The following is a 13732-nucleotide window of genomic DNA, read 5'->3' as shown; positions in this document are numbered from 1 at the left end:
GATTTCATTTAAAAAAAATCTTTAGGATTCAGAGACATGAAGGGTTCCATACCCTCAAAAATTAGAAAAAATACTGCCTTGGAGAATGTGGAATAGGCAGACTTTTTTAAAAAATCATGTTATCTTAATATCACCAGCAGCAAAATGTATTTATTGAGTAATCACCAAATGTGGTCCATGTGGGCTGCCATAGTGGGAGGCCATGTAGAGCCAATTAACCGCTTCAGTTTCCATCTCCTGGAAGTTAAAATCAGACACCTCAGCTTAGAAACAGGTTTATAAGCAGGTTTCAGCTTACCCCACTTCTGAAGGGGCAGCCTGGAACACGCTGACTCATAAGAAATCCTTGCAATCATAACAAATGGCTCATGTCCTGCGTTAGGCTGACGCATGATCTTATCGTACCCTAGTGGGGAAAAGCCCTTCATTCTTAGATCAGTCCTCGATTCCAGATGGCCATGCCTGTCCTTCATAGAATCTGCTATTCTATGAGATTAACCAATGGCTAGTTTCTAATGGCCTTCACCTTCTTCCTACGCCGCAAACCCTAATACAGTCTCCATCCACGGACTCCCCTCCCTTTACAGCACTGCGTCTCTCACATCCCCACGTCTCATTTTCCCTCCTTGCTTCTTTTGCATTTCTAGATGCCCAGACTCAGTGAGAACTGGCAGCATTAAAAGCGCCACCTGTTTAGTTCAGTATCTGGAGCCCTTCCTCCCTGCTGAAGGAGGAGAGGCACGTGAACATTTTGCATGCTGCCAGCAGCCTGGTTTACCCACTCCTCTCAGGCAGTTCACTCCCAAACACTAGCCGTTCAAGATGAAGCCTGCTCAACCCCATACTCTATACACAGCCCTGGATTTCTATGAGCTGGGGGAGACATCTACCAGCCCTACAAGACTGTATTCTATTTCTTGGGGCTCATATACCACAACATGTGAAAACATGAAATCTCTAGCCTGTTCAGCTATAATCTCAGCTACAGATAATTGGCAGGGCCTTAGACCAGCACGGACATGCTTCAGTCACCTGGATTCCTTGAGATGGAACACAGAGCAGACTGCACGGCTCAGGACAGACTGAGAACAGAGTCTCCCACGGTGTCTTCCTCAGAATGCTCAACCTATTGACCTGTTCCCATGAGACACACATGCATACATGCATGCATGTACGCACACAGACACACATGCACGCACACACTCAGACAGGCATGTACTCATTCTTAACCACATTCTTCTAGCCTCTCATGCTGTCTTGGAAGAGGTTTTATTGGCTGTGAAACTGGTTCCACATTGAATACATTTGTCCCAGGATGCAGGAACTGAATCATTTCCCTGCAAGGCTTGATGACATTTCACAGAGTAGCCATTCTTACTCCTGAAGAGAGAGTCTCTGATACTGTTATTGAATGTATATTTGTGTCTCTACCAAAACCCAAAAAAATTAGCCACGCATGGTAGCGCATGCCTATAGTCCCAGCTACTCAGGAGGCTAAGGTTGGAGGATTGCCTGAGCCCAGGAGTTTGAGGCTGCAGTGAGCTTGATTGTGCCACTGCACTCCAGCCTGGGTGATAGAGCAGGACCCTGTCTTTAAAAAAAAAAGAGAGAGAGAGAGACAGAGACTAAAAATTCCATAACTTTAGCAGAAGAGTAGACCCAAATCTGCCACAGCTAAACTGAGGAATTTTGCCTTGTGTTCAGCCCAGACCTTGCAGAACAGGCTCATTCTAAAGAAGAGAGCCAAGCAGCTCCCACAGGAACAGCTAAGAAGAGAATAGGTGCCACATTTTCTTAATCCAGTCTATCGTTGTTGGACATTTGGGTTGGTTCCAACTCTTTGCTATTGTGAATAGTGCCGCAATAAACATACGTGTGCATGTGTCTTTATAGCAGCATGATTTATGGTCCTTTGGGTATATACCCAGTAATGGGATGGCTGGGTCAAATGGTATTTCTAGTTCTAGATCCCTGAGGAATCGCCACACTGACTTCCACAATGGTTGAACTAGTTTACAGTCCCACCAACAGTGTAAAAGTGTTCCTATTTCTCCACATCCTCTCCAGCACCTGTTGTTTCCTGATTTTTTAATGATGGCCATTCTAACTGGTGTGAGATGGTATCTCACTGTGGTTTTGATTTGCATTTCTCTGATGGCCAGTGATGATGAGCATTTCTTCATGTGTTTTTTGGCTGCATAAATGTCTTCTTTTGAGAAGTGTCTGTTCATGTCCTTTGCCCACTTTTTGATGGAGTTGTTTGTTTTTTTCTTGTAAATTTGTTTGAGTTCATTGTAGTCCAACAACGATAGACTGGATTAAGAAAATGTGGCACATATACACCGTGGAATACTATGCAGCCATAAAAAATGATGAGTTCATGTCCTTTGTAGGGACATGGATGAAACTGGAAAACATCATTCTCAGTAAACTATCGCAAGGACAAAAAACCAAACACTGCATGTTCTCACTCATAGGTGGGAATTGAACAATAAGAACTCATGGACACAGGAAGGGGAACATCACACTCCGGGGACTGTTGTGGGGTTGGGGGAGGGGGGAGGGACAGCATTAGGAGATATACCTAATGCTAAATGACGAGTTAATGGGTGCAGGAAATCAACATGGCACATGGATACATATGTAACAAACCTGCACATTGTGCACATGTACCCTAAAACCTAAAGTATAATAAAAAAAAAAAAAGAGAATAGGGAAGGCCCTTTGGGAAGGTAAACCCTTTGTTTACATTTCAATACAGAGGGCAAAAAGTAAGAATAGAATTTAGGAAAATGTCCTGAATGGCAGAAGATGGGTGAATTATTTGACTTCTTTTTGTATTTTTGTGAAATAAATACATATCAGGAGGGGGGAGAAAGCCTTTTGGAAACTTCATAGCTTTCCATCATCGGGGAAAAGCTTGCTTTGCTTTTTAACACATTTGTAACTAAAAGCCAACCCTTCAAACAAAAACGTAACAGGGGAAAGGAGAGATGTGTGTTCTGCTTTGGGCTTGAACCTAAGGGGAAGAATTCCCCAAAGAGGAGACAGGCATTGAGGATCACGAGAAAGGATGAATAATTCTTGGAGCTTGTAGCCCAAGAGAGTGAAAAGAGGCTTGGGTTTGACCAGCAAGAACACAATATCACACAAACCATTTGACTAAAGGTGCACACAGGCCTGTTATCACATCGCTGTAAAGAAGTCCAGGTGTGTGGGCTCCAGTGTACACACCTCCCAGCCTAGCCACATCCCTACTCCCAAATGAATTCATGGGATGTGTAATTCTCCTTGGGATTCATATCTGGGAAGCAAAGAAGATAGGTAACTCACCGAAGTGCCCTCTTACTAAGCCAGGCACAGTGGCTCATGCCTGTAATCTCAGCACTGTGGGAAGCCAAGGCAGGTGGATCACTTGAGGCCAGGAGTTCCAGACCAACCTGGCCAACATGGTGAAACCCTGTAACTACTAAATACAAAAATGAGCCAGGCGTGGAGGCACACAACTGTAATCCCAGCTACTCAGGAGACTGAGGCACGAGAATCACTTGAACCTGGGAAGAGGAGGTTGCAGTGAGCTGAGATCGCGCCACTGCGCTCCAGCCTGGGTGACAGAGCAAGTCTCCGTCTCTAAAAAAAAAAAAAAAAAAAAACTAAAGTGCCCTCTTATTTAGCAACATTAGATATAACAGAGAGGGCAACACAAACCCACCTTCTTTTCACAGTTGTCAGTTGAAGGGAATGCACAGTCCCATGCCCCAGGAGCCAGGAACATCCAGCCTCCTCTCATCCAAAAATTTGTTTAAACCCAAAGACTTGATGTAATGCTCCTGTTGAAACAAATAGTGTTATGGTATATTAAGTGTTTAATTTGCTTTCTTTCTTAGATCCCAAGAGATGACCCTGAGACATTTAAACCTTGGTCTATCCCTATAGCATAACACTGCTATCATTCCCTAAAAGGTAAGATCAACAAGCTAAAAGATAATTGTTCAAAGTGGGGAAAAAAATCAGCCAACCCAGGCTTTCCAACTTTGTTCTATGGAAATCAAGAATTGCACAAGTGCTTAAATCTTGCTTCATTTTAAAGTCAATATATCTTATCCAATATTTAAGTCCTTTAACACTAAATATGCATGGTTCTGGGAACTGACAAAGGAAGGCCAGGGTGTTTTAACCAACATGGTAGTTTTTTAAATTTTAAAATAAAATATGAAAATACACTGGATTAAAATATTTAAAAAGCCTACTCCCTGATTCTTTTAAGAATCACAACTGGAATGCAAAAAAACAAATTGAAATCCACTGATTACTCCATTTATAATTAACTAGCACTATTTGGAAGAGTTATCTCTTTGTATCCATTGAGTTCAACTGCTACAATTTTGTGCTGCTGCTTAACACTACACACAGAGCACTGAAGGCTTTGGAGAGTGGCCACAGAAACTCCTTGGGAAATATATGCTGATAAAAAGAAACATGGTTTTTTTGTTATAAAATTCAACTTCTACTTTCTGCACACTTACTGGGCAATAACTGAAAACACTGGGGAAGAGAGAGAACTATGGCATAAACTCAGATAAAAATAAAATAAATTTTTTTCATTAAAATCTAATTTTCCAATGTAATTGTCTAAAAATACCCACAAGTATTAACACATATAATATATATTTAATTCCATTGTGCTTTGTCATATGAGAACAACTTGTATTGATGTTTTTACTAAATCAGACTAAATAACCGATGAGAATTTGCTTCTCCTTTACAACAACACAAATCAAAATAAACAACACTTAAAATTACATCTTACGTTACTGTAAGATAGTCATTTTAACACACACCAACAAGCCAGGCATGGTGGCTCACGCCTGTAATCCCAGCACTTTGGGAGGCCAAGGCAGGTGGATGGCTTGAGTTCAAGAGTTCAAGACCAGCCTGAGCAACATGGTGAAACCCCGTCTGTACACCACCTGGCATGGTGGCACATGCCTGTAGTCCCAGCTACTTGGAGGCTGAGGTAGGAGGATTGCTTGAGTCCAGGACATGGAGGTTGCAATGAGCCAAAATTGTACCACTGGACTCCAGCCTGGGCAATGGAGTGAAACCCTATCTCAGAAACACACACACACACACACACACACACACAAATGTACAGCAGAATTATCTAAGCTCTTTAATTATTCTCTTTCTATCCTTTCTCCTTCCAAGTATTAAAGTTAAACGTGAACATGATGGCAAATCCACTCTAATTCTTATGTACAACAAGGCATATAAAGTACATGGTATTTTAGTACTGAAGTTAAATGTGAACATGATGGCAAATCCACTCTAATTCTTATGTAAAACAAGGCATATAAAGTACATGGCATCGTGCCTCACACATAGTACTCAATATAGTTACACACACACAAAGACACACACACATTCAGATAAAATGCCAAATTTTAACTAATAGACACCACCAGTGAATGAATGGGGTTGTCAAGTTTTTGTACAGCCTTATTTTTTTGGGTTGGGGGAGGGACATGGTCTCGCTCTATCACCCAGGCTAGAGTGCAGTGGTCCAATCTCGGCTCACTGCAACCTTCGCCTCCCAGGTTCAAGCGATTCTCGTGTCTCAGCCTCCCAAGTAGCTGGGACTACAGGCACGCGCCACCATACCCAGCTTATTTTTTTGTAGAGACAGAGTTTTGCCATGTTGGCCAGCCTGGTCTCAAACTCCTGACCTCAAGTAATTGGACCGCCTCGGCCTCCCAAAGTGCTGGGATTACAAGTGCCCAGTCTGTACAGACGTTAAAATAAAGACCATCCTCTGCTATGCATGGTGGCTCATACCTGTAATCCCAGCACTTCAGGAGGCCAGAATGGGAGGATCACTTGAGCCCAGGAGTTCAAGACCAGCCTGGGCAACATAGCAAGACCCTGTCTCTATTTTTTTTAATTAAAATAAAAAATTAAAGAATTTTTTAAAAGACCATCCTCAAATTGCAAGACAAATTTAAAAAACAAAGAAACCTCTTGTCACTTTACCATTTATAATTACTTCTGTGTGTCAGAATATCATCCATGCCATGCAATCAACACAAGATGCAGATATAAATTACATTCTGAGTCTGTAACTGTCATCCTTTACCTGCAATTTCAAATTTTTACATTCTTCAAAGTAACATAATTAGCTCTTATATATTTGCTTTATAAGGAAGTGTTCAACATTGATCTTATAAATCAAATTTATACCACACTAAAAACATATACATGTGAGTATGTTCCCCATAACATTTTAAACCTCTGCTAAAAATATTCAAAAACTTCCGATGTCATCCAGCTTATTTTATAAATGAAGACACGGAGGCCAGAGGAGAATAGTAACTACCCAAATGTACTTATTCATAGCTGTAAATCTTATCAACCCATTTGTCAATCATTTATTGTTCTTCTCCCTATATATAAAGTTGAGAGATTTGCACTTTGTTTCATAATTATTGTCTTGTCTTTTTTTTTCCAGGTGTTTCAGTTTTTCACAAGTAAAAAGATGGCTTGCTAATCCTAACTGGGTTCCAAACTGATATTCTTATACTGTTGTAGAAAAAAATAGACACAAAATTTAGAAACATTTCCAACTTTGATTATGTTAACCCAGTGAATCATTATTTGCAAAGCATTTCACTTAGACTTTCCAGCCTAGAGGCCACCGGAAAAGCACTGCTGTAACCACAGTAAGCAAGTTTAGTTTTTTTTGTTTCTGAAAAGATTTGTTTCTGAAAAGATCACGTAAATGTTGCTGTAAAAGCAAACATTTCCTTTCTGTGTCCATCCAATCTAGATGGACTGGTAATACAGGTTATGATTATAGAATGAAAGACACTTCTTGGTAGATAAATATATGATGAATTTTCCCAGTGGTGTATTTGATTCAGTAGCCACAAGAGAGTTCTGCAAGTTTTGTTTTGCCATATATTGACCATAGGTCTGTGTATGTGCATTTGACAGCAAAGGAGTGGTACTTCCTTCATGCATATCTACTATTCAACTGATCAACATTCTTTTGGATTTGGAGGAGGGAAAAAAGCAATATAAAAACATTTTCAATATCTTGCCCCCAACCCCTCTGTGTTGTTGTTGTTGTTGAAAAACATCAAATCTGGTATCAGAGTTTAATAAATATTGCATATTTCAGTTTCCCATAGATTGAAGTGAGAACATAGTGCAAAAGAATTATAAATTGTAATTACCCCCTACGTTGTGATTTAAAATATGCAAGATCCTCTCTACCAATAACTTTGAGAAGGAAAAACAAAAGAAAAAAAGAAATGAGATATATTGGATCCACCAAATTACATTCATCTGAGTTTAGAGGCCTTCAGAGAGGGGAACCAGCATATAAATTAGGCCCTATTTGACCAGAAAGTCAAGGGTAAGCTGATTTTCTACTAGCCAGATTTCACACGATCAGACTCCCTAAGCCATGGTCTGCAGTGACCCCTGCAGTGGCTGAAGGAGGGGAGGCAGAGCTGAGAACGCTGGGTGATGGGTGAGAGAAGGTAGGCAATAAGGCATGCAATACAGCCTGGAGGAGGCTGAAGGTCCTTAAAGCCATGGGCACGTTGTCACGAGAGGCTGGGGCATAGCTGTCCACAGGCCCATCTGCAGACATCAGAGGCTTCCCTACACCACAAGAGCCCAAGGGATAAAGCAGGACAGGAGCACAAAGAGAAGGGAGGCAGGAGCAGAAGGGTCATGGGCAGGACAAAAATTACGCAAGACACAGGAACATTAAGAGCTGAGAACGTTAGTGGGAGTGGCTGGGGTGAAATAAGTTGAAAGCATATTTTATTTTTTTTTAGCTCTTTTGAAAATAAAACCCTTAATCTAATAAGAATGTGAGAAGTTTGTCTTACCATGTGTATCATTTTAAATGATGGCAAATATAATTGGTTTTTTTTTTTAGAATCTTGTCAGAGCTAAGGATGGTTACTGGGCATTTATTTTCCATTTGTCATGGTTCAAAACTACAAAGCACTAAAAACAGAGGGGCTTGAATAAAAATTATTTCTGTGAGTTGATGCACTAAAATCTGGATGGCATGGATGTTAATAAAACACTTTTTTAAAAAGATACAGTTGAAGCCATATATTTGAAACCAGTTCTTTGGGCTCAATAAACATCATTAAAATATGAAACAGACTAAAATGTTTAAATAAGTAATACATTAACATGGCTCGAATGTTTTAAAAAAAGGTAAAGCAAAGACTTACTCTCATACTGCTATGGCCTGAATATTTATGTCACCCCAGAATTCATACATTCAAACCTAAACCTAAAAGGTGGTGGTATTAAGAGGTGGGGCCATTGGGAACTGCTTAGGTCATGAGGACTCCACCTTCATGAATGGGATTAGTGACCTTATAAAAAAAAGACCCCCTAGAGCGAGTTAACCTGCTCCACTATGTGAGAACACTGCAAGAAGACACCATCTGTGAACCAGAGCGGAGGCCCTTATCAAATACTGAATCTGCTAGCAGCTGGATCTTGGACTTCTCAGCCTCCAGAACTGGGTTCTGAGCAAAACATTTCTGTCTGTGAGCAAAACATTTCTGTTTATAAGCCACCCAGTTTATGGTATTTGTGTTATAACAGCCCAAACCAACTAAGACACATACCACCCCCATCCATCCAATTCTCACACATGCACAGAGTATAACTTCTGCTTTCCCAGAAAGCCTAGCACGTAACCTGTCCCAGAATGCCCAGCCACTCTTGGCAAAATCAGAGCTACTCAGCTGGCCCTACAAACGGACAGGACACAATGGCCAAATGTCAGAATGTTTGAGGAAGTCTAGGGCAACAGGACAAGTAGCTGGTTCCTGCCCTTATTTTCACACCTGCTGTGCCCCTTCTCTCTGTCTAAACAATTCCATTCTACCAGCTTCCCAACATCAGCAGCAGCCTGATTGCCTGTAAGGGTGAGGAAGCATAACCCCTAATGCTCATCGTGGGCTTCATGGAACCTCCTATTTCTTACTCCCTGGGCCTTGGAGCACAGGAGACGTTTGTACTCTTGCCTTCTGAGCCTGAGTTCTCTGAGTAGGTTTTCTCTTTTGTAAAGAAAAACAGACTGCTTCCAGTTCCATCCCAGAACAGTGAAAATTAACATTTTATCTGTCTCATAGATTTGAGTAGGCAAATAGCAAAAAGATAAGCTTTCTAATTTGTAAGATGTCAAAAGGAAGTCAAAAAAATTAGTCAGAAATAGTTGGAGACAGAAAATAATGGAATTTTCTCAGTCCCGCCACACAACCCTGAAAGTCAGTGTTAAGACGTCACCGAGTACAAAGCAATAGTGTTCTTTCCTTTGCCGAGCCACAGCAGGACAGGCTCCCCTGTGCTCCTGTAACTTCACATTTAGATGATTTTACTGGCTAGCTATTGGTCTTGTTCCAAACCATTCCGCACTTAACTGCCAAGATAATCTTTCTCAACATCTGTAACCACCCACTGTCACTGGGTAAAAGAGTTGCATTCAATAGGACAGTTTATTCTTCCAAAAGGGACTTTACTGTCATCTGTAAAGTGGTCACCTGTTGTTTTTATCTGACTGCTGTCTCTTCCTTTGGGAAATTATCCATCCTCCACTCCATGTGTTCCAAACAAGCTGCTGGGAAAGGAATGAAATAAGCTGGGTTAGAGTCTCTCCTGAGAGATAGGCTCTTGCGCAAGGTTAACAAGCTAAAGGGCCACTGTAGCAGGTCGCCTGGATGGCCACAGTGAGTCCACAAGCTTCTGCTGCTGAGCTCCTCAGAAGTGCCCTCGTTCTTCAGCTCTGCCCTCAATCCTGTGACCTACCCGGCACCTTTCCAGTAGTCAGTTTCCTAGGGTTGCTGCAACACATTATCACAAGCTGGGTGGCTTCAGTATGTATTCTCTCACAGTTCTGGAGGCTAGAAGTCCAAAGTCAAGGTGCTGGCAGGGCCATGGGTTCTCAGGAAGAATCCTTTCTCGCCTCTTCGGGCAGCTCCTGCTGTTCCTTATGGCTGCATCACCCCAACCTCTGCCTCCATCATCTCATTGCCTTCTTCCCAGTGTATCTGTATCCAAATCCTCTCCTTTCTCATAAAAACACCAGTCATTGGGCCGGACGTGGTGGCTCATGCCTGTAATCTCAGCACTTTGGGAGGCCGAGGTGGGCAGATCACGAGGTCAGAAGTTTGAGACCAGCCTAGCCAACATGGTGAAACCCTGTCTCTACTAAAAATACAAAAATTAGCCAGGCGTGGTGGTGGGCACCTGTAGTCCCAGGTACTCAGGAGGCTGAGGCAGGAGAATTGCTTGAACCTGGGAGGTGGAGGTTGCAGTGAGCCGAGATCGTGCCATTGCACTCCAGCCTGGGCGACAAGAGCGAGGCCTGTCTCAAAAAAAAACAAACAAACAAAAACAAACAAACAAACAAAAAAAAACACCAGTCATTGGATTTAGGGCCCACCTTAATCCAGTAAGACCTCATCTTAGCTTAATTAATTATACTTGCAAAGACTTTATTTTCAAATAAGGCCGCTTCTGAGGTTCCAGGTAGACATGAATTTGGGGAGACGCTATTCAACCCACTCTACCAATACACCTTGCTGAGGCTAATGGGTAGTTTTGGGGTAGAAGTGACCCTCTCTCCTTTATGCCCCTATTGTGTCTAGTTCTTACATAACACACAATCGATTTGTCTGCATGTGCATCCTTTCTTTCTAGATGAGCCACTGACTGATGGCAGGGATTGTGTTTTACTCATCTCTTACCACAGAGTCTATCTCAAACTGATACTTACATATGTTTGATTAAGGAAGAGCCAATGAATGTGCTCTATGACAACAAAAGTACAGATGAAACCTACACTGTGTAACTCAGATACCCATGAGCCAGGAGATCTAAGGAAGGTAAAAAGAAAGAACCTACAGTTATTTGACAAAGAAACCAGGCTTCACTTTTTTTGGATATAAATCTGCTGGAGCCACTATTTATTTTACTTGCATGTATTAAGCAAAATTTTCCAAAACTTGGAAACAATGCAAAAAGAAACAAAAATACTGTGAGACGTTTCTTTTCTTTTAGAAACAGGGTCTCACTCTGTCATCCAGGCTGGAGTGCCCTAGTACAATCATGGCTCACTGCAGCCTCAAACTTCTGGGCTCAAGCAATCATCCCATCTTGGCCTCCAGGGTAGCTAGGACTACAGGAGTGTGCCACCAGGCCTGGCTAACTTTTTAATGTTTTGTAGAGACGGGATCTCCCAATATTGCCCAGGCTGATTTCAAACTCCTGGCCTCAAGCGAACCTCCCCACTCAGATAACTTGTCAATGTTATCCTCCAGCACTGTCTAATAAACCCATTACAGAGTAATTTGACACTCTAGGGCTGCCCTGTCTATATGGTAGCCACCAGCCACATGTGGCTATGTACATTTAATTTTTAATAATTTAAATAAAAAATTCAGCCCTAGTTTCCTTAGCTACGTTTCAAGTACTGTATTCAGTAACCACATGCAGCTACTGGGTACCCTATTAAACAGCACAGAAAAGACCAGTATCCATCACTCCAGAAAGTTATATAGATGGGTTTGCTCTAGGGAAATGTAACTTTATATATCTGCCATTTATTGGGGCCCAGACCACATTAGATCATGTGGTATGTAGAATGACAGTATGCCAAAGACATCCATGTCCTAATCCCTGGAACCTGTGACTACGTTAGGTTATATGGCAAAGGGAAATGAATATTGCAGATGGAATTAGGTTTGCTAATCAGGTATCCTTAGAATAAAGAGATTATTCTGGCTTATTTCAATAGGCCCTATGTAATCACAAGAATCCTTAAATGTGGCTGGGGGCAGTGGCTCACGCCTGTAATCCCAACACTTTGGGAGGCCGAGGTGGGCAGATCACGAGGTCAGGAGATCGAGACCATCCTGGCTAACATGGTGAAACCCCGTCTCTACTAAAAATACAAAAAATTAGCCGGGAATGGGGGCGGGTGCCTGTAGTCCCAGCTACTTGGGAGGCTGAGGCAAGAGAATGGCATGAACCCGGGAGGCGGAGCTTGCAGTGAGCTGAGACTGTGCCACTGCACTCCAGCCTGGGCAACAGAGCGAGACTCCATCTCAAATAAAAAAGAATCCTTAAATGTGGAAAAGGGAGGCAGGAGAGTTGGTATTAGAGTAGCTGGCTTTAAAGATGTCAGGGGCCACAAGCCAAGGAACGCTGGCAGTCTCTGGAAGCTGGCAAAGGTGATGAAACACATTCTCACCTAGAGTCTCCGAGTAGAATGCAGCCCTGCCGACACCTTGATTTTAGCCCAGTGAGACCCATTTTGGAATTCTGACCTTCAGAACTGTAAGATAATAAATTCGTGTTGTTTTATGCCACAGGTTTAGGATAAGTTGTTGTAGCTGTAATAGGAAATAATACAGGTGTTAACTTGCAAAACATTGATAAATTACAAAGAATTGCTGTATAGTTGGAAAGAAATCCCCCAAGGTTTCAGTTTTATTGCCCTCAGGACATTAACCAGTTTTGTTTTGTTGTTTATTTGGGGTTTTTTCCCCTAATCTGCAACCTTATTCTGATGTTTTTTTCCATATTGGTTTCTCACATCTTCCTTTGAACTTGCTTTATTACACTTGCTCCCTCATTGACTGTATCTTTGAAATCTGCTCACTACATAGTGTATAGGAGTCACTATATATTGTACAGCTTTAAGGTCACAAGTGGTTTTTGGTTCCATGAATGAATCGTACAGTGGTGAAGTCTGGGACTTTAGTGTACCCATCACCCAAACAGTGTACATTGTACCTAATAGGTAGTTTTTCATCCCTCACCCCTCTCCCACTCTCCCTCCTTGGTTTATATGCTTAAAGTTAGATGCTGACACGCGGCCAACAAAGGAAAAACAAACACACACAGGACTCTAAGGTTCTTCCGTATGTAAGAAGAGCCTACATAATTTATACAAAGATTAACCTGATGAATATAGTTTATTTACAATTTAAACTAATAAATTTCATATTCTACAACACATATAATCTATTGACTAAATGTAACTAATGATGAACCTCCATACAAACAACCCCTCTAAAAAGTGGGCAAAGGACATAGACACTTTTCAAAAGACATACAAGTGGCCAAAAAGCATATGAAAAACAGCTCAATATCACTGATTAGAGAAATGCAAATCGAAACCACAATGAGATACCATCTCACACCAGTCAGAATAGCTATTATTAAAAACTCAAAAAATAACAGATGCTGGCAAGGTTGCAGAAAAAAGGGAATGCTTACACACTCTTGGTGGGAGTGTAAATTAGTCAACCATTGTGGAAAGCAGTGTGGTGATTCCTCAAAGAGCTAAAAACAGAACTACCATTTGACCCAGCAAACCCATTACATTCCCAAAGGAATATAAATCATTCCACCATAAAGATGCATGCACACAAATGTTCACTGCAGCACTATTCACAATAGCAAAGACATGGAATCAACCTAATACCTGATATGGTCTGGCTTTGTGTCCCCACCCACATCTCATCTCAAATTGTAATCCCCACGTGTTGGAAGAGGGGCCTGGTAGGAGGTAATTGGATCATGGGGTAGATTTCCCTCTTGCTGTTCTGTTGATAGTGAATTCTCATGAGATCTGGTTGTTTGAAAGTGTGTAGCACCTCCCCCTTTGTGCTCTCTCTCTCCTGCTGCC

At 41.7% G+C, this 13732-nt stretch overlaps 1 protein-coding gene across 1 annotated transcript in view; it reads left to right on the top strand.

The window, feature by feature from the left end:
- Positions 1 to 6611, top strand: part of LOC116810475 (aldehyde oxidase 2-like) — a 79444-nt gene extending 72833 nt beyond the window's left edge. Inside the window, 2 exon segments of the mRNA XM_032755015.2 lie at positions 3888 to 3963; positions 6506 to 6611. Of these exon segments, the coding sequence (XP_032610906.1) occupies positions 3888 to 3941 (54 nt within the window). The 3' untranslated portion in view covers positions 3942 to 3963; positions 6506 to 6611.
- Positions 6612 to 13732: the final 7121 nt, after the last annotated feature.

This window comes from Hylobates moloch, unplaced genomic scaffold (assembly GCF_009828535.3).
Source record: "Hylobates moloch isolate HMO894 unplaced genomic scaffold, HMol_V3 SCAFFOLD_1, whole genome shotgun sequence".
NCBI classification, from domain to species: domain Eukaryota; kingdom Metazoa; phylum Chordata; class Mammalia; order Primates; family Hylobatidae; genus Hylobates; species Hylobates moloch.
This window is presented reverse-complemented; position numbering and strand designations above follow the sequence as displayed.